The following is a 23,948-nucleotide window of genomic DNA, read 5'->3' as shown; positions in this document are numbered from 1 at the left end:
GGTGTGCAAGATGCATATTGGAATGATAAATATGTAATGTGTAGAGAAGTGGGTGAGTGGCCAACGTGGGGAAGCTGTTCTTGTGTCTGTCTGTCTGTCTCTGTGTGTGTCTGTCTGTCTGTCTGTCTGTCTGTGTGTCTGTGTGTATGTAATTGTCTGTCTCTGTGTGTGTGTCTGTCTGTCTGTGTGTGTGTGCGTATGTGTGTGTCTGTCTGTGTGTGCGTATGTGTGTCTGTCTGTCTGTGTGTGCGTATGAGTCTGTGTGTGCGTATGTGTGTCTGTCTCTCTGTGTGTGTGTCTGTCTGTCTGTGTGTGCGTATGTGTCTGTGTGTGTCTGTCTGTCTGTGTGTGTGCGTATGTGTGTGTCTGTCTGTCTGTGTGTGCGTATGTGTGTCTGTCTGTCTGTGTGTGCGTATGTGTGTCTGTCTCTCTGTGTGTGTGTCTGTCTGTGTGTGCGTATGTGTCTGTGTGTGCGTATATGTGTCTGTCTGTCTGTGTGTGTGTGTGTGTGTGTGTGTGCGTCGGGGTCCTCATTCATCTAATCTACTTCACTTGGTTTTCTGGGTACTGAATGAATTTGGGGTTTGGATTTTGGATATTTATTAAACGTTTTGCTGCTTCCAACGTGACGTGATGCTGATATATCACGCACACTTTTCTTCACTTTCCTGGAGCACGAGGGGACAGAAACTAAACCTGCGCCCGTGCATTGTCGTGTGAGCACTTTTAATTCTCCTGAGAGTGAACTGAAGGCTCCGGTGTCTCCGGTACAGTATGTGACTCTAACTTCTTGCATAACCACATCAGTACGCGGTGAACCGGGTGCTTCTGATTGATAGTACAGAACGTACTCCTGACGTCTGTCCATGACGTAATGACGTACAAATAAATGTGTCAAACGGACGTCAGTACACACGCACGGTCGTTTCCACTTTACAGGGTTTCCTTCAAAATAAATGATAGGGAATTGTCGCACAAAAAAAAAATTTAATTAATTGAAAAATACAGACAGCAATGTGCATAATACAACAATTAAAATAATCATGAAAACACTCAATTATCACAACATTCACTAAACAATGAAAACAGGAGCTGAAGAAACTATCATAAATCTCACCAATTCACATCAGAAGCATATGAATGAAATAGAAAAACTCCAACTTGATATATAACAATATATACCGAGAAATAAAACAGGGCAAAATGCGTAGATAAACAAAAAAAAAGCTAAATTTGGGATGTTTACATGTACTTTTTACCTATAACGAGTAATTTACACTGTAGGCTAGTACTGCTACTTTAGTTTAAGCTTTTATTTTGAAAGGTGCAAACCGGATATACTTCTCGACCGATGAAAATGGCCATCGTCAGATTCGGTTAGCTATCGCTGCCTGTTTTTTAACTGAACTGTCCTTTTTATTAACGAAGCGACATAGTAAACGATGCGAGTCGAAGCGGCGCGAGCTGAAACCGGAGCTAACGGGCGGTAGCTTAGCTTGCTCCCCGCCGGCCGTTGGCGTGGCCCCGTGTCCGGGCTGAAGCAGATGGGATCCTCGGTGTATTTGGGTAAAAGGCGGAAGACTCAGACTGCGTATCAACACACCGAACCAGAGATGCTACGAAGCTACAGCCGCTAGCCAGCTAACTGTTTGTTGCGAGATGCGGGTAAACAACGGCGGCCGATTCACCAGGTAAACACACCGGGCTCACAGCAGCCTGATATCGGTGTCTGTGCACGGTTACACACCGACACACCGTATCCGCTGCCACTTGTGGAGACAGACCCGTTAAAACATTAATCAACGTTCAGCTAGCTAACGTTAGCTAGTAGGATGGAGCTGCTACGGCTGTTTGTTGTCCCTCCTCTTCTCGGGTTGTTTCTCAGACAGTAAGCTAGCTGAGAAGACACAGACTAGTGTGTGCCTGGAGTCTAGACTGTGCTGGTTAACGTAGGCGTGTGTTGTGTTTGTGTGTGTGTGTGTGTGTGTGCGCGCGTGTGTGTTGTGTTTCGTTTCTGTGTGTGTGTGGACAGGAAGTGCATTTTCTGCTGCAGCCTCAGTGTTTTGATAAACATGCTGGAGGCTGCAGGCGTCAGGACGTTGCTCAGAAATCTTACCGTTTCATCTTTAAAGGGCCATTCCTCTGATTTGTCACATTTACCACCACAACCACGTGCAGCGTACACAACTCAGTCTTGTTAAAGCAACAGATTTTTTTTTAGATCGTTAAATATTGATTGATAAGGTCCAGCCAGATAAGAAAAGCAGTCAGAGGAATGTTTATAGAAGTGAAAAGTAGCAGAAAGTCTGTGTGTGTGTATATGTCTGTGTGTGTGTGTGTGTCTGTCTGTGTGTGTGTGTGTGTGTGTGTGTCTGTCTGTGTGTCTGTCTCTCTGTATGTATGTGTGTCTGTCTGTCTCTCTGTGTGTGTGTGCATGCGTGTCTGTGTGTGTGTCTGTCTGTGTGTGTGTCAGTCTGTCTGTCTGTGTGTGTGTGTGTGTGTACGTCTGTGTGTGTGTGTGTCTGTCTGTCTGTGTGTGTGTGTATATGTGTGTGTGTATATGTGTGTACGTCTGTGTGTGTGTATATGTGTGTACGTCTGTGTGTGTGTGTGTACGTATGTCTGTGTGTATATGTCTGTCTGTGTGTGTGTGTGTCTGTCTGTCTCTGTCTGTGTGTGTGTGTGTATATGTGTGTACGTCTGTGTGTGTGTGTACGTCTGTCTGTGTGTGTGTGTGTATATGTCTGTGTGTGTGTGTGTAATAAATGGACTGAGACTCCTCAGTTCCAGGTGTGTAATGTATGTCACCAGCGTTCATTTTGTCTGTTTTCATCCGAACGTACCAAAAGTAAAAAACTGGTGAGTTTGACTGAAGTGATCTCAACCTGAAATATATAAGTTTAACATTTCAGTCCCACACGCCGACACTTTGTTTCCTCTCCCGTCTTCAGGAACTAAGGCTAACGGAGGAACCATTTCGACTGACGGCCTCCTGCTTTATGGAGCCACAACAGGACAACTTGAACTGAGACAGCTTTTAAAACTCGGCTCGACACATCGCCCCTCCCCCGGCCTTCGGGATGGCGAGCAGGAGGAAATCCACCACGCCCTGCATGGTCCCCCCTCGGGAAGCCGTGGACTCGGACCAGGACATGGAGTACGTCACGGACGCAGCCCAACCAGAGGACAGCAACGGGGTGGCGGCTGTCTCCGCAGAGGTTTCCGGTACGGGGGTGTAATGATGCATCGATCTGGACTGATATTAGGGCTTGTGTGTGTGTGTGTCATTATGGTCTGTATGGTGTGTGTGTGTGTGTCTGTCTGTCTGTCTGTCTGGTGTCTGTGTGTGTGTGTGTCTGTATGTGTGCTCGTGTGTGTGTCTGTATTGTGTGTGTGTGTGTGTGTGTCTGTATGGTCTGTGTGTCTGTCTGTCTGTCTGTCTGTCTGGTGTGTGTCTGTGTGTGTCTGTTTGTATGTGTGCTCGTGTGTGTGTCATTATGGTGTGTGTGTGTGTGTGTGTCATTATGGTCTGTATGGTGTGTTTCATTATGGTCTGTGTGTGTGTGTGTCTGTTTGTATGTGTGCTCGTGTGTGTGTGCGTGCGTGCGTGCGTGGCGGCTGTCTCCGGAGGTGTCCTACGGTGTGTAACGATGCATCGATCTGGGGTGATATTAGCGCTGCATATGAGGACAATACGCGATAACATTGTTGAACATCGCCATAACGATATTACCGTTCTGCTGCTTTCAGTATTCGGCTAAAATATAACAAACTGCTCGTTGAATTTAAAACGAATGAAAGGAAACATCTCCAAGGTTACGTATCGTCTGTACTACTTTAAATTCCCGCTGTATCTCTATTTCTTTTCATTAAATAGTGTAGTTTGTGGATGAGTTCAGCAATGAAAACGTCAAATCATATTTTAGTTGCTTTGTTGAGTTGCTTGAGTTCTTTTTGGCTTTTTCCCTTAATTGTGTTATATATCTTTTTTTGTGCACGTTATAGGTTTACAAAGTGAAAAAGCCCAAAGTCCCCCCCAAAGGGACTCACCATCTCCAACAGAAAACACTGTTCACAAACTGCTCCAAACAGCTCTATTGTAGTCCAGCCTTTACTTCAGAGACAAACGTGGTCACTTTGGAACACACGTTATAATGCTCGCCTAGCTGCTAGCATGGCACGCCCTCATACTCTGCTTCTGACTGGCTAGTAGTCCTTACCTAGGTACTGTCAGGGCACGCCCTCATACTCTGCTTCTGACTGGCTAGTAGTCCTTACCTAGGTACTGTCAGGACACGCCCTCATACTCTGCTTCTGACTGGCTAGTAGTCCTTACCTAGGTACTGTCAGGGCACGCCCTCATACTCTGCTTCTGACTGGCTAGTAGTCCTTACCTAGGTACTGTCAGGACACGCCCTCATACTCTGCTTCTGACTGGCTAGTAGTCCTTACCTAGCTACTGTCAGGACACGCCCTCATACTCTGCTTCTGACTGGCTAGTAGTCCTTACCTAGCTACTGTCAGGACACGCCCTCATACTCTGCTTCTGACTGGCTAGTAGTCCTTACCTAGGTACTAGGTATCTGGTCGTGATTAAAACATGTGCTTTCCACCCGTAGTTTCCAGTCTGTTGGAGGAGTGGGGCGAGAATGCAGACGGAAGACCTGCATCCGACCACTACCTGGACCTGACCATGGCGGAGGGCGGGTACGAGTGCAAATACTGCAGCTTTCAGACGTCGGAGCTCAACCTGTTCACCATGCACGTGGACGCCGAGCATCCGGACGTCATCACCAACACCTCGTACGTCTGCATGGAGTGTGACTACCACACCAAGAGGTATAGAACGTGTGTGTGTGTGTGTGTGTACGCTTGTGGAAAAGACAGTTAACCACAGGTTCCCGTTAATCTCATGATGGACATGTGTTGTGATATTTAAACAAACGAACCGTCAATGGCGAAATAAAAGCCTCTTATTTACGAGAGCGGTCTGAGAGACCTCCAGCTCACAGCGGGGTCTCTGAGCATCATGACCGGCCCAGCGACGAGCTAGCGGCCGGGGCAGGCGCCTGCTAGCTGTCGCCTCACTTCATGGAGCTTCTCAACTCCGAAAACTTTGAAGCAAATTGTCAATTCAGCATCAGTTTTCGCAAGACTGCCTATATTCAAAATCTAAACGGTTCATTTCTCGCCTAAAACGTTGTCAGAAGTGAATTAAGTGATGAATAAGATGGCAAAAATTGTTAAAAATGTCCCATTGATCTGTCTGTACCGGAAACCCGACGTTGATGTAGGTTCCTATGCCGAAAAGGGAACAGAGAACAGACCCCGCCCTGAAGTCGGAACTGAAAGAGTTACAGGAACTGCAGCCAGAGGACCTTAAAAATCCCCAAATTGGTCCACGAGGAAAAAAAGGGTTCTAGGAACTGCAAAAATCCCTCCGGTCGGAAAGCGACTTTAGTCACGCTCATTCCGCTTGCCGTTTCCTGTGACTACTTGGTCGGAAAGAGGCTATTAATGCCTTTCTTGTTTTTATGTGTATTTGTTGTGTTGTTGTAGCGTATCTTTTGTTTTAAGCCATCAACCTGCTAGGGACTGCAGATGAAAATGAGCCTGTATGGCTAAATCTGGCACATTTACAAGTAGTTACAGGAGCGTAGTTATAGGAACAGTCCACTTCTACTAACCACTCTCCCCCAAAAACTGGTTTTGCCATTTGCATTTCACACTGGCCAAGTGGCCATAGCAACTGACCTTTTGTTATTGTAATCACTGCCATCTAACCACCACTATGTGGAAAAGGGAACAGCGAAAAGACCCCGCCCTGAAGTCGGAGCTGAAAGAGTTACAGGATCTGTGGCCAGAGGAACATAATAAATAATCCCCAAATTTGTCCCCATTGGTTCTACTAACTGCAAAAATCCCTCCAGTCGGGAAGCGGCTTCTGTGCTCATGTTGATAAATGTGTGTTGTCCCTTTTTAAAGAAATAAAATAAACAAACACTGGTATAACCCACATTTCTTCCCCCGTCCAGTTACGACACCCTGCTGGCCCACAACGCTCGCCTCCACCCGGGCGAGGACAACTTCACGCGGACGATGGTGAGGCAGAACAACGAGACCGTCGTCCAGCAGACGGTCAACGACCTCACCTTCGACGGCAGCTTCGTCAAAGTGGAGGCCGACGAGGCGGAGGAGACGTCCCGCAAGAGCATCGCCCTCAGCAAGACGCCCATCATGAGGATCAGGAGCCGGCCCGAGCCCAAGAAGTTCACCGTCGCTGCGCACAAGGCGGCGGCCGCCAGTGATGTCATCAAAGTGGAAAGCGACGACGAGGACGATGAGAACACGGAGCCGCCCACCCTGTCTCCCGCCCCGATGGCCCCCCCGGCCTCGGCCGCCGCCCCTCCGCGCCTCATCCCCGTGTCCGCGCCGCTGCAGGTGCACGCCGTCCCACAGAGCATCGTGGTCAACAGCTCCAACGTGCTGCAGTTTAAAGGTGGCTCGGCCGGAGGTGGCAGCAGCGGCGGTGGCGTGCTGCCTCCCGGGACGCTGGCGCAGGTTCTGTCGGCGCTGCAGAACCAGCAGACGCAGACGCAGCTGCTCATCCCCATCAGCAGCATCCCCACCTACAACACGGCCATGGACAACAACGTGCTGCTCGTCAGCGCCTACAACAGGTAACGCAAAGGGACGCACTTTTTGGGGTATATTAGCCTTTTAGATTAATAATCCCATAAAGTAGGCTACTAAAGGCTGTTGCAGACCAACCAGACGGCCAACCAGACGGCCGACCGTCGGCAGAAAAGCCAGTTGGACTGATCAGTCTCCCCGAGTAGGTCAATGAAGTTGCTGCATTCTGGCAGCTGTCTGTAGATTCCTTCATGCACAACTCGTATTCTTCCAGATGTTTCGTATCAGATGTTGTAACAGCGGTGATGTTGTGTGTTGTTTAGGGTCCTCGCCACCACCAGACTAATCAGCATTGCAGATTGAACATGTATCTGGACTTGAATGGCCTTCTTTTGACTGAAAGTACTGCCAAACAACACTTTTTCTGCTCACCAGTTCCATTTCCACTTCCTCACAGCCTGCTGCATTGAACGCTCCACCTACGTAAACGCCTTCCCGTAATCAACGGCGCCGTCATGACGTCGACCAGCGTGGGGTTCGGTTTGGTGGAAAGAAATTCTCGATACATTGTTGTTGTTTTTTTATCGCCGTCGCGATATCAACTTGACGCAATAAACATATCGCGAAATGCTGCGACATATCGCGACAAACACATTTGTTGTGTTAGTTGATGAAGGTCTGGGACCGAAACGTATTTATAAATGATTGCTTGCGTAACGGTCAGTGTGTGCGGGACTCTTCTCTAAGCTTTTGATCGGCTACTTTTGATCATATCCTACGCAGCTGCCCGACAAAAGAGGTGTGCAAAAAAAAGCTTTCTTACATGATAGTTGAAAGAAAATATCGGCAGAAAACTGCACTTCCACTGGTTCCTTTTTTAATGTTCAATGTATTTAGCAGAATACTGAAAGCAGCAGAAAAGGCAGGACTGAGTACACTTTGATATCTTTTTATTTATCGCAAGTACTATCGTAATATTCAACAACGTTATCACAAATCTCCGTCATTTCGTGCAGCCCTCCACGGTAATAATTACTGGAGGTGTTGAATGAATCAAATAATGGATGCATCGAGACGTGGACGATGCTGCATCGATAATCGGCCGGGCCATAATTGATTATTTCTGTTTACACTTTAATGCTGTAAATTCTGTTTACATATTCGGTTATGTTTTGCACATTCAGGAAGTGCTCAGTGCTGTAGTTGTATGTATCCAGTTTATTTAGTATCAGAGCACTGCAGAATGTCAGTGAAGATTCACACCTCTAGTAATAGTCACTCTGTTTTTATTTTATTTTTTTTTACTTCCTTAACAGCTCAGTTTGTAGAAAACTAAACGGTCCAACTGTGATTCCTGTGCGGTAGGTTTCCGTATCCCTCCGTGTCGGAGATCATGGGCTTGGCCTCGCAGACGAAGTTCAGCGAGGAGCAGATCAAAGTGTGGTTCTCCGCCCAGAGGCTGAAGCACGGAGTCAGCTGGACGCCAGAGGAGGTCGGTGCTTCACAGAGACGCTTTTCACACCACATCCACATCCACGCCCGGCTTTAGGCTGCAGGTCACACTTCACGACCTCGGGTCAAATGTTACCCGGTAAAAGACCTGGTGCTAATACGGCACCGGTCAATAACGACCGTTATCTACCAGACTGAATTGCAACGCGGATTTCGGTGCCACTGAAATGCCTGCGCTTCTCTCTGATGCTCCGAAAACGGACGTTAGAGGCATCATTTGAATGTTTTCAGTGCTCATATAAACCTCCATTCATTCATGAGCACTGCGCACCAGCTTATGTGCAGCCCTGGCCTGGACATTGCTTGGCTCCATTAGTTGACATTGGCGAACTAGCGTACTGAATCATGATACTATAAGCTGGCTAACGTTAGTTTAATGTTATGTATTTGACTCGTAAACGACCACAGCATGAGTTAACGCTAACTAACGTTAAGTCGTGACTCGTGAGTTAGCTAACGTTAGACAGATAACGTTAAAAGCTACTGCAATCTGCTTGCTACCGTTAGCTAGATCTAGCAGCTGTGCACTTTGGTGGTGCTAGGCTAACCAACGCATCTTAGCTCTCTGTGCAGTTTGGTCATGCTAGGTTAGCTAACGTTAGCTACTATAGATAGCTGTGTTCTTCAGCCGTAAGCTAGCTACCATTCAAGCCAACATTAGATGATAACTAACGTTGGCTAAACACAGCTGTCTAAGCGCCAGTAGCTAGCTAATGTTAACGTTAGCTACTAACCTAGCACAAACAAACTGCACGGAGAGCTAAGATAGTTAGCTAGCACCACTGAAGGGTGCAAAGCTCAAGCTACACAACACACTACAGAAACATGACATTAATTTAGCCAACGTTAGTACTTACTTGTTATTGTCTCCTTCACGAGTGACAATGGGGTGCCTCCGTTTCAGATGCTCCCACATTGCTGTTGTGCTGGTGTGTTCTGCCAACTCCATTTTCTTCTATTGGGGCTGTTTGCAGGGCTTTGTTGGGAAGGTTGCTGTTTCGTCCTCCATTCAGCAATGTTTTGGTCTCCCACGTGTGTGTGGCGAGCTGTGGCAAAGGCCTAATTTTTGTAAACGTGCTCCCGTTGCTAACGTCTCGTACTCCTTCTCTCTGCAGGTGGAGGAGGCGAGGAGGAAGAAGTTTAACGGCACGGTGCAGACCGTCCCTCAGACCATCACCGTCATCCCGGCCAACATCGCGGCCGCCACCAACGGCCTGCAGTCCATCTTCCAGACCTGCCAGATCGTCGGCCAGCCAGGCCTCGTCCTCACGCAAGTCGCCGGCAGCAACAGCGCCGTGCCGGTCGCCTCGCCAATCACGCTCACGGTCGCGGGCGTCCCCGGCAACCAGCCCAAAGCCGCCGAGCCGTCCACGTCGGAATCAAAGACAGAGATGTCGGCTAGCGCTGCAGCGCTTGGCGCGGACGCATCTGCAGCGGCCAAGCCGAAGAAGTCCAAGGAGCAGCTAGCGGAGCTGAAAGCGAGCTACGGCCGCAGGCAGTTCGCCACGGAGGCGGAGATATCGCGACTCATGCAGGTCACCAAACTCTCCAAGCGAGCGATAAAGAAATGGTTCAGCGACACACGCTACAACCAGAGGAACTCCAAGGATCACCACGTCCTGCTGGGCGAACCGCCGCCCGCCAAAGCGCCAGTGGCTGGAGGAGCCCGGGGAGCGAGGACCAGCGGCAGCCTCAATGACGGTGCCAACAATGGTGACAGCGCGGCCGCGGCGGCCACTGCCACCATCGTCATCGACTCCAGCGACGACGCCAGCGATTGCTCCCCGACTTCCGCCAACGCCCCGCCAGGCTCCACCAGCGACCCACGGGTCAAGTTCCGCCACGCCTTCCCCGACTTCACGCCGCAGAAGTTCAAGGAGAAGACGCCCGAGCAGCTGCTCGTCCTGGAGGCCAGCTTCCAGAGGTCGGACACGCCCTCAGACGAGGAGCTCAGCCGCCTGCGCGCCAAGACGAAGCTGACGCGACGCGAGGTGGACGCCTGGTTCACCGAGAGGCGGAAGACACCTTCGGCGGCGCAGGCCAACGAGGACGACGACGGCGAGGGGGACGGGGAGAAGGCGAAAGCGGTAGGGGGTGTAACGACACACACACACACACACATATATATATTAGGGGTGGAACGGTACATGTATTAGTATTGAAACGGTACGGGCGTCACAGTTCGGTGCATGAATTTACACGGAGAATACACGGTATAAAAATAAATAAAACTTGCGTGCAAATTAATTAATGTAATGCGGAGCTATGGTTGGATACGCGGGTTCTTTAGGGACGCCTAATCTGTAGCCCCGCCTTAGCTCTGACGCTGATTGGTGCCTATGTAGCCGATCTCTGCCTATGCAGTTTTAATGAGTCAGAGGTAGCAGCACTAAGGACGAGTATGGCGAGTGGTGGCGACCCACAAGAGTTAGTTTTTTCAATAACGTACCCCCTATCACATTTCTTCTCAGCCAAGTACCCCCTGACCATTTGAGATATAAAAGCTATGACTACGATATAGTGACGTGCCATCATTATGAGATTTATAAAACATTGTAAATGAAAAACATTTGCAATAATTAACATTTGCAAGAATTAACATTTGCAATAATAAACAATGTATCATTACCGATAACCGATCATGCCGTTTAAGTACCCCTTGACTGGCCCCAAACATGTTTGATAAAAGAAACATATATATATATATATATATATATATATACACACACACACACACACACACTCACACACACACACAGATGTCACATCCAAGAGTTTTTCCTGGTGACAGAGAGGGAGCTTGTTTCTGCTTTCTTCTGACAAAAGAAATGGGTTTCTCACCCACCTAAGCTGTGCAGATTTCTCCTCCATGTCAGGAAAGTATGAGTTAAAACTCACAATCAGGTTGGCCAAATGTTCTTCTATGATGGACTTCACTGGTGCTCTGTCCAGGTCTCCCCAGGAGAGGAAAGCATCCACCTGAGAAAAGCAGGTGAGATCCCCCTGTACACATCAGCCCGTTTCCACAACTCTGCTTTCTTCAGAAAACCCCCCACCGTGTCATACAGGTTCAGAACGTGGGTGTCCTTGCCCTGCAGACACACATTCAGCTCATTCAATTTGCTGAATATATCTGCCAGATAGCACAGCTTTGCAAGCCAATCTTTATCTTCAAACAGGGTGGCATATGGAAATCTTTGCTCTGACAAAAAGGTGTGCACCTCCCCCCGTAGTTCCAACAGCCTGTTCAGTATCCTCCCTCGAGATAGCCAGCACACTTCTGTGTGTAGCAGCAGTTGTGTGTGTTCAGCTCCCATGTCCTCACAAAGGCGGTGAAACAGTCGTGCATTGAGTGGCCTTGACTTAATGAAGTTAATCACTTTAATGCTGTCATTCAAAAAAGTACATTTTCATAAATGTCGTCGATATCCACACACCTCACAAAAGCAATGAGCTGTGCCATCATCATCACATCCCCTTCACCATACCTAGAGATTGGCATGGGGTACTTTCCATAAGATCATCTCTCAATGCAAATCAAACCAGCTATTAGACTAACTGAAATACAACCATGCCAATATCTAGGTATGGTGAAGGGGATGTGATGATGTGGGGGCCAAGTCTGGGGCCAAGTGGGGACACAATCTCACGTACCCCCTACAGTACCGCAACGTACCCCTAGGGGTACGCGTACCCCCATTTGAGAATCACTGAGTTAGAGGACCAGTCAGTTCCAGTAGTCCAGGCGAGAGAGTGGTGGATAAGACTGAGGTTGTAGATTAGTGGTACTTTTCCAGCGTCGCAGCTCCGAACCGTAACGTTAGTTGGGACAGACGCCTTGTTTCTTGAGGCTAACTGTATTGGCTTTAGCCAGGCAGGGAGCAGCTTTCTGCGGTGAAAAATGGCCGGGAGACGTCGTGAGAAAGTTGCATTAATCAGGTAATTTAGTTCGTCTTTGCAGAGAACAGAGATGCTGTATTTTCTGTTTGATAGCTGATTGTCTTATTTTGTTTACAAGTTACAGATGGAGTCTGGTTGATGAGATGATTTGGGGTACTTATTGTTTACATCTTACTTTACACACTAGGTGGTACAGCCTGAGACAGCTAGCTCAGGGGAGAGACTGTCGGACACTAGGCGGTACAGCCTGAGACAGCTAGCTCAGGGGAGAGACTGTAGGACACTAGGCGGTACAGCCTGAGACAGCTAGCTCAGGGGACAGACTGGATGACACTAGGTGGTACAGCCTGAGACAGCTAGTTCAGGGGAGAGACTGTAGGACACTAGGTGGTACAGCCTGAGACAGCTAGCTCAGGGGACAGACTGGATGACACTAGGTGGTACGGCCTGAGACAGCTAGTTCAGGGAAGAGACTGTAGGACACTAGGTGGTTCAGCCTGAGACAGCTAGCTCAGGGGACAGACTGTAGGACACTAGGCGGTACAGCCTGAGACAGCTAGCTCAGGGGACAGACTGGATGACACTAGGTGGTACAGCCTGAGACAGCTAGTTCAGGGAGAGACTGTAGGACACTAGGTGGTTCAGCCTGAGACAGCTAGCTCAGGGGACAGACTGGATGACACTAGGTGGTACAGCCTGAGACAGCTAGCTCAGGGGAGAGACTGTAGGACACTAGGTGGTACAGCCTGAGACAGCTAGCTCAGGGAAGAGACTGTAGGACACTAGGTGGTACAGCCTGAGACAGCTAGCTCAGGGAAGAGACTGTCGGACACTAGGTGGTACAGCCTGAGACAGCTAGCTCAGGGGAGAGACTGTAGGACACTAGGTGGTACAGCCTGAGACAGCTAGGTCAGGGAGAGACTGTAGGACACTAGGTGGTACAGCCTGAGACAGCTAGCTCAGGGAAGAGACTGTCGGACACTAGGTGGTACAGCCTGAGACAGCTAGCTCAGGGGAGAGACTGTAGGACACTAGGTGGTACAGCCTGAGACAGCTAGCTCAGGGGAGAGACTGTAGGACACTAGGTGGTACAGCCTGAGACATCAGTGTTTCCCACATATGTGACTAATGTGTGGCGGTGCGCCTCACTATCAACACCGGCCGCCGCACATTGCATTTCGTTATAATTATTTTTTCTTAAACACTATTTAAAACACGTTCTTCTGCATTTCCTTTCCCTGCTCTCCTCCGTCTCTCTGTCACTTGTGTCTCGCTTACACGCTCACGCTCACACACACACACACACACACAGCTCCTCCCACTGTGAGGTGTTTGGTGTTTTTAGCCCCCAATGTTGCCTTCCAGGCAGCGCGGCAATAGTTATGTCAAAGAAGTTATGTTAGTGTTAAGGTGAGGGTTAGCTGCCTGGAAGGCGACACTGGAGGCTTAAAACACCATCGAGCCCACCGTGCACACAGCGTCTGTCTCCGTAAAGGAGAGAAGACGGCTGACGAAATTCACTAGTTCACTAAAGGTTGGTATCTATCTCGTGAACACCTTTACACAATCACACGTTCACAATCACACGTTCACAATCACACGTTCACAATCACCGACCCGACTCTTTAGAAAGTTAACTAGTCGCAAGTTTGCGGTAAAATGCAGTTGGGTTGTCGAGGTCAAAACACTATATAGCAGCTGTGAATCCAATAAACGTATAATAAATAATGTTATGTCATTTGTTACTCTGACACACACACACACACACACACACACACACACACACACACACACACACACACACACACAGAGACACACTGTGTGATATCAGTAAACATTGTACCGTTATAATACGATATGGTGATTTAAACGTGTAATTTACACCCCTAGAAAGCGTCCTGTGCGGCGCTGTCGTCCTCGGCTCGGGAGCGGCAGAGCACGCCGCCCTCCGGCAGGAAGGCGATGAAGAAGACGCCGGAGCAGCTCCACATTCTGAAGAAGGCCTTCGTGCGCACGCAGTGGCCGACGGCCGAGGAGTACGACCAGATGTCGGAGGAGAGCGGCCTGCCGAGGACGTACATCGTGAACTGGTTCGGAGACACGCGCTACGCCTGCAAGAACAGCAACCTGAAGTGGTACTACCTCTACCAGAGCGGGAAGGTAAAACCACCTTTCTGTCTCGGATCGAGTATAAGTATCGTACCAGAAAATTACTTGGTTGAAATTAAAGTCACTTTTTAGAATATTACTTGGAGTAAAAGTCTTAAGTCTAACCCTAACCCACTTTGACGTACAGTTACTTGGATTTAAAGGTCCCATGGCATGAAGATTTCCCTTTTATGAGGTTTTTTAACATTAATATGAGATCCCCCAGCCTGCCTATGGTCCCCCAGTGGCTAGAAATGGTGATAGGTGTAAACCGAGCCCTGGGTATCCTGCTCTGCCTTTGAGGAAATGAAAGCTCAGATGGGCCAATCAGGACTCTTCCCTTTATGACGTCATAAGGGGAAAGGTTACCTCCCCTTTCTCTGCTTTGCCCGCCCAGAGAATTTGGCCCGTCCATGAGAAAGAGACATCATGGCTTTCAAACGAGCAAAGTGGCAGTTGGTCAAGGCCCCCCCCCCCTCTCCTCATCAATAGCATTTAAAGCTACAGACACAGAAATGGCACATCCTAAGAGACTTCAGATACAGTATTAGGGGACCACTAAGGTCTATATAAAAGAGACTTCAGATACAGTATTAGGAGACCACTAAGGTCTATATAAAAGAGACTTCAGATACAGTATTAGGAGACCACTAAGGTCTATATAAAAGAGACTTCAGATACAGTATTAGGAGACCACTAAGGTCTATATAAAAGAGACTTCAGGTACAGTATTAGGAGACCACTAAGGTCTATATAAAAGAGACTTCAGATACAGTATTAGGGGACCACTAACGCCTATATAAAAGAGACTTCAGATACAGTATTAGGAGACCACTAAGGTCTATATAAAAGAGACTTCAGATACAGTATTAGGGGACCACTAAGGTCTATATAAAAGAGACTTCAGATACAGTATTAGGGGACCACTAAGGTCTATATAAAAGAGACTTCAGATACAGTATTAGGGGACCACTGAGGCCTGTATAAAAGCATCCAAAGAGCACCATGTCACGGGACCCTTTAACCTAAATGAATGTATGTATTTTTAAGGTGGACGAGGCGCTGAACGGCGGAGCGAAGACCCCTAAGAAGTCCAGGAAGCGTTTCCGTGGTTGGTCTCGTAGGACACGCCGGCCGTACCCCTGCAAGCGTTCGCCACAGGGGGGCGCCACCACCATCAAGGTCTGTCTGTCTCCTTAGAGTAGTTTATTATTAGGTACACCTGGCTCAAACTAAAGCACCCTAATAACAGAGACGTGTTTGGTTTATAACAGTCATGTGTGCAGCCTGGAGTCCCACACACATTTGCCTAAAGGGACCGTCACTGCCCGATGTGAGTTGCGCATGCTCAGATTTAAAACGGTTTACGGCATAACGCCAAGGGATCCGGCAAACGTTTTAGTTATCTATGATTGTTTGGTTGCTAACGTTAGCTCAAAACGCCAGGGAAGTGACAGCCTTTGTTGTGTCTGATTGCTAACGTTGGCTCAAAACACGATGGAAGTGACAGCCTTTGTTGTGTTTGATTGCTAACGTTAGCTCAAAACGCCATGGAAGTGACAGCCTTTGTTGTGTCTGATTGCTAACGTTAGCTCAAAACGCCATGGAAGTGACAGCCTTTGTTGTGTTTGATTGCTAACGTTAGCTCAAAACGCCATGGAAGTGACAGCCTTTGTTGTGTCTGATTGCTAACGTTAGCTCAAAACGCCATGGAAGTGACAGCCTTTGTTGTGTTTGATTGCTAACGTTAGCTCAAAACGCCATGGAAGTGACAGCCTTTGTTGTGTTTGATTGCTAATTTGTAGCCAGCAGTGAACGGACTTCGTTACGTAGGTCCATTTTTACTGTACAGCATAGTATCGCAATATTTTCGTGGCAATACCGTATCGATACACAGACGCCAAGTATCAATCTTTTATTATTATATATGTGTTGGTCAGTTTGTCTGCTTGACAATCCCATTTTGCAGTGAGATGAACAAACAGAGAAATGTATCTTTTTAGATAAAACAGATGTTGGCAAAGTTTCCTTTTGGGGACATCATTGAAATTTGGAAAAATTTGAAGTTGGAAAAACTGCAATGTATCACAGAATATTGCAATATGTTTAAAATCTCAATAATATTGTATCGTGACATAAGTATTGTGATGATATCGTATCGTGAGGCCTGTGGTGATTCCCACCCCTACTTACTGAAGGTATTTAATGGTTCAAATATTATTAATATTTATTAATAAACAATCGAACTACAAGTATTAGGGGACCACTAAGGTCTATATAAAAGAGACTTCAGATACAGTATTAGGGGACCACTAAGGTCTTTATAAAAGAGACTTCAGATACAGTATTAGGGGACCACTAAGGTCTTTATAAAAGAGACTTCAGATACAGTATTAGGGGACCACTAAGGTCTATATAAAAGAGACTTCAGATACAGTATTAGGGGACCACTAAGGTCTATATAAAAGAGACTTCAGATACAGTATTAGGGGACCAAATAGGTCTATATAAAAGAGACTTCAGATACAGTATTAGGGGACCACTAAGGTCTATATAAAAGAGACTTCAGATACAGTATTAGGGGACCACTAAGGTCTATATAAAGAGACTTCAGATACAGTATTAGGGGACCACTAAGGTCTATATAAAGAGACTTCAGATACAGTATTAGGGGGACCACTAAGGTCTATATAAAGAGACTTCAGATACAGTATTAGGGGGACCACTAAGGTCTATATAAAAGAGACTTCAGATACAGTATTAGGGGACCACTAAGGTCTTTATAAAAGAGACTTCAGATACAGTATTAGGGGACCACTAAGGTCTATATAAAAGAGACTTCAGATACAGTATTAGGGGACCACTAAGGCAAATTTGACCCGAGAACAACCGGAGGGTTAATGGTAGTAGTATTATGTGTTTCCGTTAATTCACGTCTCTCCGTCCTACAGGTGAAGTCCGGTAAGTCGTTCCTGAAGGACTACTACCTCAAACACCGAGCCCTGAGCGAGCGAGACCTGGACGACCTGGTCACAAAGTCCAGCATGAGCTACGAGCAGGTGAGGGACTGGTTCTCGGAGACGGCCAGGCGGGCGGAGGAGGGGAGGGAGCCCTTCAGCGACGAGGAGGCCGCGGGAGAGGACGAGGAGGAGGAAGAGGAGGAGGAGGAGGAGGATGAGGATGAAGAGGAAGCGGAGGAAGCGACGGCAGGGCATGCAGACAGCGAAGAAGAGATGGAGGTGAAAGAACAAGGAGAGGAGGCCACTGATGACAACTGTAACGAGGAAGAGGAAGAGGAGGAGGAGGAGGAAGAGGAGGAATCTGAAGACGGCAGCCAATCACAGCCTCAGATCCAGGAGGAATCTGAAGATTTCAGCCAATCACAGCCTCAGGCAGAAGAGCAGACATGAGCAGACAGGTGAGGCTTTGATTTTGTTTCTCACTTAACCCAGAGAGATTTAAACTGGTATTCATTTACACTCGCAGTCTAAGTGTTAGTGTAGGGCTGCAACTAACCACTGTAATCTGTTCATGACATACTACACCATGACTTCTTATGACATACTATACCATGACTTCTTATGACATACTATGACTTCTTATGACATACTATGACTTCTTATGACATACTACACCATGACTTCTTATGACATACTATACTATGACTTCTTATGACATACTACACCATGACTTCTTATGACATACTATGACTTCTTATGACATACTACACCATGACTTCTTATGACATACTATACCATGACTTCTTATGACATACTTATACTATGACTTCTTATGACATACTATGCTATGACTTCTTATGACATACTACACCATGACTTCTTATGACATACTATACCATGACTTCTTATGACATACTATACTATGACTTCTTATGACATACTATGACTTCTTATGACATACTATACTATGACTTCTTATGACATACTACACCATGACTTCTTATGACATACTACACCATGACTTCTTATGACATACTACACCATGACTTCTTATGACATACTATACTATGCTATGACTTCTTATGACATACTACACCATGACTTCTTATGACATACTATGACTTCTTATGACATACTACACCATGACTTCTTATGACATACTACACCATGACTTCTTATGACATACTACACCATGACTTCTTATGACATACTTCACCATGACTTCTTATGACATACTACACCATGACTTCTTATGACATACTATACCATGACTTCTTATGACATACTACACCATGACTTCTTATGACATACTACACCATGACTTCTTATGACATACTCATGACTTCTTATGACATACTTCACCATGACTTCTTATGACATACTACACCATGACTTCTTATGACATACTATACCATGACTTCTTATGACATACTACACCATGACTTCTTATGACATACTACTATGACTTTATGACATACATACTATGACTTTTTATGACATACATACCATGACTTCTTATGACATACTATACCATGACTTCTTATGACATACTATGACTTCTTATGACATACTATACTATGACTTCTTATGACATACTATACTATGACTTCTTATGACATACTATGCTATGACTTCTTATGACATACTATGCTATGACTTCTTATGACATACTACACCATGACTTCTTATGACATACTATACCATGACTTCTTATGACATACTTATACTATGACTTCTTATGAAGTCATACTATGCTATGACTTCTTATGACATACTACACCATGACTTCTTATGACATACTATGACTTCTTATGACATACTACACCATGACTTCTTATGACATACTCATGACTTCTTATGACATACTTCACCATGACTTCTTATGACATACTTTGACTTCTTATGACATACTATACCACGACTTCTTATGACATACTATACCATGACTTCTTATGACATACTATGCTATGACTTCTTATGACATACTACACCATGACTTCTTATGACATACTATGCTATGACTTCTTATGACATACTACACCATGACTTCTTATGACATACTATGCTATGACTTTTTCAACATTTCGACATACTGTACTATGACCTTTTTCGACATAGTATACGACGACGTTTTTCAACATACTATACTATTACTTTTTCATCACTTTTTCCGACATACTATACTATGACCTTTCTCGACATATATATATATATATATATAACTTTTTCCGACATACGATACAAAAATAAAGCACTTTATTCATATGAATAGGACAATGAAATGTAGATCATATAACGCACAGAGTAGAACCTTTTTATACACCTTGTCCAGATACTGTCCTCCATTAGAGTGACGTGTTTCTTGTATACTGAAGTTGTGTCAGCTCCCAGAACACTGTGGTTATCCTGATGTATCTTCCTGCGGATACTGAGACTGTCCTGATGCTGCTGGCCGCTTTGTCGAATGCAAGACATCTGTCCAGCAATACTTTCCTCTCCCATCTTAGTATAGTATGTCGAAACAAGTACAAAGAAGTCATAGTAGTATGTCGACAAAAGTGATGAATAAGTCATAGTATAGTATGTCGAAAAAAGTCAGTGTGTTCGACATACACGCGTCATGCTCCTGAGCCGTGACAAATAAGGGAGACGAACCATTTCCACGTGTTTATTGAACAAAAATCAAGTGCGTGAACGTAAACAGCATGGCGTGTGATTATCAGCGTCAGGTCATATATATATATATATATATAATGTTTTACATCAACTGTATGTGTAGTGTGCACAAAAGGAACCACAGGAAACGCTGCTGTCCTCACACGACGGGCCCTGTGCCTGCAGGACACAAGTGGGCTACTACGCTACGACTTGTGACATGTTAATACGCACGATGAAATGAAAACCCCGCCAACCAGTGACTGAATGAACGAGATAGTGAATCCAAGACTCACCCTTGTGTTGACCTCGGGTCACATTGACCCGTTTTAAATGTTTGTTTTATATCAGAAAATATGGGACGTAGAAATAAGCGCTGAAAATGTGTAGAAGAAAAATGTAAAACGTTGGAAAAAGCAAAAACTACCGTATTTTCCGGACCATAAGTCGCATTTATTTAGAAATTTATTTCACAAAATCCAAGACCAAGAACAGACATTTAATCTGGAAAGGCAAGTTATTAAACTACCCAACAGCCCCCAGAACAAGGGGCTGAATACGGTAGGTGTCTATGTTAACGTAACACATTAACAGTTATTAAACTACCCAACAGCCCCCCCAGAACAAGGGGGCTGAATACGGTAGGTGTCCTCTACGTTAACGTAACACATTAACAGTTATTAAACTACCCAACAGCAGCCAGAACAAGGGGCTGAATACGGTAGGTGTCTCTATGTTAACGTAACACATTAACAGTTATTAAACTACCCAACAGCCCCCAGAACAAGGGGCTGAATACGGTAGGTGTCCTCTACGTTAACGTAACACATTAACAGTTATTAAACTACCCAACAGCCCCCAGAACAAGGGGCTGAATACGGTAGGTGTCTCTATGTTAACGTAACGTAACAGCACTGTTGACGAGCCTCTCCCAGCAGCACGTTGTTCAAGCACCCATCTGTGGACTCCTTCCTCCAGCTCTGGCCATCTGGATTTCAGCGCGACTAGCTTTCTTTGTTTTCTTCATTGCAGTGAGACTAACCTTTTCTCCAGTCCCTCACAAGTTTCTCTCTCACTCCAAACTCTCCTTCTGCTGCTCGATTACCGTTTTCGGCTGCGTGTTTTACTACCTGCAGTCTCCTGCAGTTTCTTTTCTTTCTCAGTTGTCTTTAGGAGCAGCATATAGTCCTCACAAGCCTAGAGCGCCTCTCGAGGCTGTAGACGGTAATGTTTTCAGCATGAAATAACATTTAAAACATGTTACATTATATATATTTTGATATACAAGTCGCACCTGACTATAAGTCGCAGGACCAGCCAAAGCATGAAAAAAAGTGAGACTTATAGTCCGGAAAATACGGTAATTGTGGAAAAAAAGGCGTCAAAAATGTTGGTTTTTTTCAAGGTTGAAGGGAAGGCAACACGGGTTAAGATGGTAGTTTAGGACCCTTTTGGAGGAGGCGAAGGGATTAAGTAGATAAACGGTTCATTTGGAGCATTTAATGGTGTCAACATAATTATAATCTGAATCTAAAGTAAACCAGTCCTTCCAGAATAATGCGGAGTTTTTTTTTTGTGATTGTTACGGGCTAAACTCCTTGATTATGTGACACGTTTTCGTAAAAAAAGCGATGGAATATGCGGGATAGCTGCGGTGTCATCGTGGCTTCATCGCGGGGTTTTCAGCTTTTCGATGATGTTCACGTCATGTAATCACTTCATAACGTCACTTCATAACGTTCCCATGGCTACAGGGGGAAACAGCTGCTCTTGGGTGAAGTAAACGCAACATTTTTAAACTTTCTGCTAAGATATTTGGGACTTTTTTGCAACGTAAATGCGGGGATTATGAAATCATGCAAGCCCCGCATATTATGCTGCGAAACTGTGGCGTATTTGATAAAAATGTGTGCCCCCCCCCCCGCGGCCTTTGGCTGCGATTGCATAATCACGTTTTTCCTGGAGGGACTGATAAATGTATTTTCTGAAAGGACACGTTGCAGGGATTTAAAAAGAAAATCAGATTTGACATTTTTCATGTTTTTGATGTCGGCAACCTTCCCTTTCGCATTTACTTAAACATTTTTCCTTTTTCTTTTATTCCGCAGCATCAACTTTCCCCCCCCCCCCCCCCCACTCTGGAGACGACAACGTGTCAGTGTTTCTCAGCCGGTGGGTCGGGACCTAAAGATGGCCGCAGGAAGCTCCGACAGAGAGCCGCAGCTCAGATAATGTTACCATAACGACGGGTTTGTGCCTCGATGCGGCTGAGAAGCACTGAGATGACGGAGCTGAATTAACGGACAAAAGCATCAGGATGTAGTTTGGTTTCTGCCGATTAACTGTGGGGACCAATCGATCGCGCACGATGACTCGGCAAACGTTTCCTGTACAAAAAAAAAAACAAGGCTTTTATTTTGGCGGGAATGACAGGGGCTTTTATTTTGGCCTTTTGTGTCATTTTTCTTACAAAAAAATAATGAAATGAATCAATGTTTTTAAAGTCCGAGGGCGAGACCTCGCACGGTTTTTTTCATTAATAAAAAAACTAATCTTTTCTCTGAATAGTGGACCATTTGCTCGAGGGAACGTCCTCTCCCCCAAACTATGAAAACATTTTGCAGTTCTGAAAGAAACGGTTTGTCAAACCATATTAGTAACATAATGTTTATAAAGAAATCTTGTTTTGAAATCAAAAGAAATAAGTTCTGATTGAATGAATTCCACGTCTGCGTTTTACCTTTTTTGTATTTTTTAAAAAGTCTGGACGACATATAAAATATAACGGGGGCTGAATCCGTTACACTTATTATATTATAATGCTATATGACTTCTTTTTTAAATATGGTGATTATTTCCATGTTAAGCAGGTATTTGGGTCCTTTCAGTTTTGATTCCGCTTGGACGTTAACGACAGACGCTGACGCTCCTTAAAGGGAAAATCTACCTTAACTCTCCTGTTGTCCTCAGCTCAATCATCATCAGAAATTTTGGGGTTTTCATTCAACCCAATTGTCAAAAAAACAACGTGGATGTTTCCATACAACGCTCTGCACAGGTGAAATAAATGACAGGGTTCATACGCACTTTAACCAATACTTTTCATTACTTTTTCATGACTATGTAGTCCTGAAAATGTCAGTCGACATTATACAATAAGAATAGAAATCTGTGTTTAAGTTTCCCCCTCAGAGGTTTAACAATAAAATGAATGGCAATGTATGTTGTTCATAGTGGGATTCGTAATATCGTGCCCCGAATAGAACGGTGAGGTTAAGACGACGTGAAAATACATTTATTAATCACATTATTATGCTGTGTATAAATAACAATTCCATGACTTTTCCCAAACGTTCTGGGTCTTTTTACATTTCCGAAACCTTTCCAGGTCTGGAATTAGCATTTTTTTTTAATTCCATAACGTATGAACCCTGAAATTATCAGTTATAGTAGCCTGACAAGCCAGACCCACATCCAGATGTTGGGTCTGGGAACTCCCCATTGGCTGGGCTCAATCCAAGGGGCGGGATCAACGGTTGTCTTTCAGATTCCCTCTGCACGCAATAGGATAGTGCTCCAACCAATCAGAGCAACGCTAGTTGATAGATTACACTTTAAACTCTGAACACATCATCCTTTTTTAAGAATGACTTCAGTGCCGTTCTTTGTTCTTTTCTCAAAGAAAAGCTGAACTCCAAGTCTTCCAGAAGACCGCTGTGCAGCAGCCATAAGCCCCGCCCACCGACTCTCTACACGATGTGATTGGCCCGGCCAGAGTTTGGTTTTTCCAGCTCGCGAGCCAACGTTGAGTTGCTAGACGGACGCTGGTTGCAGATTACATTTGCTGCCGCCAGGATGCGTCTAGATTTCTAGGCTACAATTACATAAAATCTCAAAAAATAACTGATACAAGAACGTTGCAAAAAGTGACCAAAGAATAGGAAAAAGCTTTAAAAATGTGGAGAGAAAAAAACGCAAAAAGTGACAAAAGACGACCAAAACGTTAACTATGTTGATGTTGTCGACGGGAAGGCAACACAAGGTGTTTTTCCAGCAGCACCTGAACGCAGCACGATGCCCTCTCGTTTACGTTATTGTCCCGATTCTGTTCTTTCCCCGATATATGGGCGCCAAGTCCAT

The 23,948-nt window shown here is 45.6% G+C and overlaps 1 protein-coding gene across 2 annotated transcripts; it reads left to right on the top strand.

Moving 5' to 3' along the window:
• The first annotated feature begins 1,336 nt into the window (after positions 1-1,336).
• Positions 1,337-22,370, top strand: LOC144513844 (zinc fingers and homeoboxes protein 1-like). 2 transcript variants are annotated; one of them, XM_078245039.1, is made up of 10 exons: positions 1,337-1,691; positions 2,952-3,225; positions 4,620-4,839; positions 6,036-6,680; positions 7,999-8,125; positions 9,261-10,232; positions 13,936-14,205; positions 15,244-15,375; positions 17,145-17,611; positions 21,917-22,370. In XM_078245039.1, exons 2-9 carry the CDS (start codon positions 3,081-3,083, stop codon positions 17,601-17,603), a joined length of 2,970 nt encoding a protein of 989 aa, XP_078101165.1. In that variant the 5' UTR covers positions 1,337-1,691; positions 2,952-3,080; the 3' UTR covers positions 17,604-17,611; positions 21,917-22,370. The 2 variants fall into 2 exon arrangements, with proteins under 2 accessions (XP_078101165.1, XP_078101166.1); XM_078245040.1 differs by lacking the exons at positions 17,145-17,611; positions 21,917-22,370 and adding an exon at positions 11,098-11,137 and having other exon boundaries at positions 15,244-15,369.
• The last annotated feature ends 1,578 nt before the right edge of the window (positions 22,371-23,948 follow it).

This window comes from Sander vitreus, unplaced genomic scaffold (assembly GCF_031162955.1).
Source record: "Sander vitreus isolate 19-12246 unplaced genomic scaffold, sanVit1 ctg355_0, whole genome shotgun sequence".
Lineage (NCBI taxonomy): Eukaryota > Metazoa > Chordata > Actinopteri > Perciformes > Percidae > Sander > Sander vitreus.
Note: the sequence above shows the minus strand (reverse complement) of the source record. Positions and strands in the feature narration are given on the sequence as shown.

Bases quoted from the DNA above. Each gene is read 5' to 3' on its own strand.
- LOC144513844 (XM_078245039.1), top strand. From the start codon at position 3,081: ATGGCGAGCAGGAGGAAATCCACCACGCCCTGCATGGTCCCCCCTCGG. The intron at 8,126-9,260 runs GTCGGTGCTTCA...TTCTCTCTGCAG, and splicing joins TCAGCTGGACGCCAGAGGAG to GTGGAGGAGGCGAGGAGGAA. The intron at 14,206-15,243 runs GTAAAACCACCT...TGTATTTTTAAG, and splicing joins ACCTCTACCAGAGCGGGAAG to GTGGACGAGGCGCTGAACGG.